General features: G+C 35.8%; 1 protein-coding gene across 1 annotated transcript; it reads left to right on the top strand.

Moving 5' to 3' along the window:
- The first annotated feature begins 425 nt into the window (after nt 1-425).
- LOC108377905 (protein D2-like) lies at nt 426-1,285 on the top strand. The gene is made up of 2 exons (XM_017634200.1): nt 426-524; nt 806-1,285. Exons 1-2 carry the CDS (start codon nt 426-428, stop codon nt 1,283-1,285), a joined length of 579 nt encoding a protein of 192 aa, XP_017489689.1.
- Nucleotides 1,286-1,822: the final 537 nt, after the last annotated feature.

The following is a 1,822-nucleotide window of genomic DNA, read 5'->3' as shown; positions in this document are numbered from 1 at the left end:
CCGTATGAAATCAAAAGAAAAAATATTCATTGCACTAAATGAGTCAATGCCGTGTTTATGGAAAACTAAAAGTACATTTGATACTTTCCTCACATCATTTGTAAAGAAATGAATATTGCTCAGCATAGGCTGGTGTTCGTGTATACCTCCTATCATGGCCTCCTATCAGATGTTTTCCCTCTAAAGTCAAAGCTTTTAAAATCACTTAAGTGTTTTTGTGAAAATTTTGTAGACCCAAACCCTGCATGTTTGTCTTAAAAACGTTTTTTGATAACTAACTGTCAAAGCAAAAAAAAAAAATTTTTGGTGTTTCTAAACTCACTGTAAGGATGAGTTTCAAAACAACAACTGAAATCCAAGACTGGACTTTTTTCATTGAAATCATCCAACTTATTTTAATCCCAGACGTGTCTTGCAGTGCACCCATGGCTACAGCGTCAACTTCGAGCGGTACTGAAGTGATTTTCAAGCAGCATAAAGTTGTGCCTGATGTGATAGCTCTAGCACCAAAGCATTTTCTGAAGGTTTTTAAATATTTTCTTTATACTTATTGATTCTTTCGGCAGGGTATTAGGTACGATGTATGTATATTACACAGTCATGGACATGGCATAACATCATAAAAAATGCAATAAATCTAATGAAAGGCCACATATCAAGGAAAAAGACACAGAAAAATAGAAAAGACGTTCTCTTGCAAAATTTAGTTTGATTTCGCGTAGTGGCAGTTTTCGTTATCTTGTGTTTTTTTAACATATACGTATATTCATACAAAAAAAAAATAAAATAATTGATTCCATTCTAGATCACCTATAAAGACGTATTGGCTGAAAATGGTATTGAATTAACACCGACACAGGTAGCGACACGTCCCACTGTCGCATGGGATGCCAAAAGTGATTCACTTTATACCCTTATAATGACCGACCCAGATGCGCCCAGTCGCAAAGACCCCAAATTTCGCGAATTCCAGCATTGGTTGGTCGCCAATATACCAGGATCAGATATAAGCAAAGGTGACGAATTAACTGCTTATGTAGGTTCTGGACCGCCACAAGGCACTGGATTACATAGATATATATTCTTGGTTTACCAGCAACCAGTTAAAATACGATTTCAAGAGTCTCGTATACCGAAAAACAGTAGCCAGAATCGACCAAACTTTAGTACGAATAAATTTGCAAAGAAGCACAAATTGGGTGACCCCATTGCTGGTAATTTCTTTCAAGCGCAATGGGATGACTATGTTCCAAAAGTGCATAGACAATTGGCGGGAAAAAATTAAATACAGATGCAAACAAGTAAATAATTAAAACAAAGGTTTTTAAGACACAATCTTATAAGTCGTTAACAAAAAAAAAAAAAAAAACGAAAAATCGACTGCAACACCACCTAACAACAAAATTTGTTGTACACTTATTTCTTTCCATTTAAGTAATATAGGTTCAAAATATGAAACGAGGTGCCACGCCGCTTTTTCTGATAGCCCCAATTTTTCTTCATGACTATACGATTGATTTCATATATCTCCATACCAAGTTCCAGTCAATCAAATAACAAAAAATATGAACAACTCGGTTTGTATGGGAGGTGCCACGCCCCCTGCACCTAGCGATATGAAATATTCTTCTCCGATATCCGATTCTCATACCTAGCATATATACACAAAAAAATTTATAAAGATCGATCGAGCCGTTTAGGAGGAGTTCGACCACTAACACCATGACACGAGATCTTTATATATTAGATGAATTGCTGTTTATGTGTTATCGCATAACTCAAGATCGGCTCAACGGAAATGCTTCGTTTTTATTTCATTCTG

The sequence above is a fragment of the Rhagoletis zephyria genome, unplaced genomic scaffold, assembly GCF_001687245.7.
Source record: "Rhagoletis zephyria isolate East Lansing unplaced genomic scaffold, Rhagoletis_zephyria_1.1 Rzeph_scaffold_12948, whole genome shotgun sequence".
In the NCBI taxonomy this organism is placed as follows: Eukaryota; Metazoa; Arthropoda; class Insecta; order Diptera; family Tephritidae; genus Rhagoletis; species Rhagoletis zephyria.
This window is presented reverse-complemented; position numbering and strand designations above follow the sequence as displayed.

What these genes read in the sequence shown, in the direction of transcription:
- LOC108377905 (XM_017634200.1), top strand. Translation starts at nt 426, where the DNA reads ATGGCTACAGCGTCAACTTCGAGCGGTACTGAAGTGATTTTCAAGCAG. An exon ending in CACCAAAGCATTTTCTGAAG is followed by an intron (nt 525 to 805) that starts GTTTTTAAATAT and finishes ATTCCATTCTAG; the next exon opens with ATCACCTATAAAGACGTATT.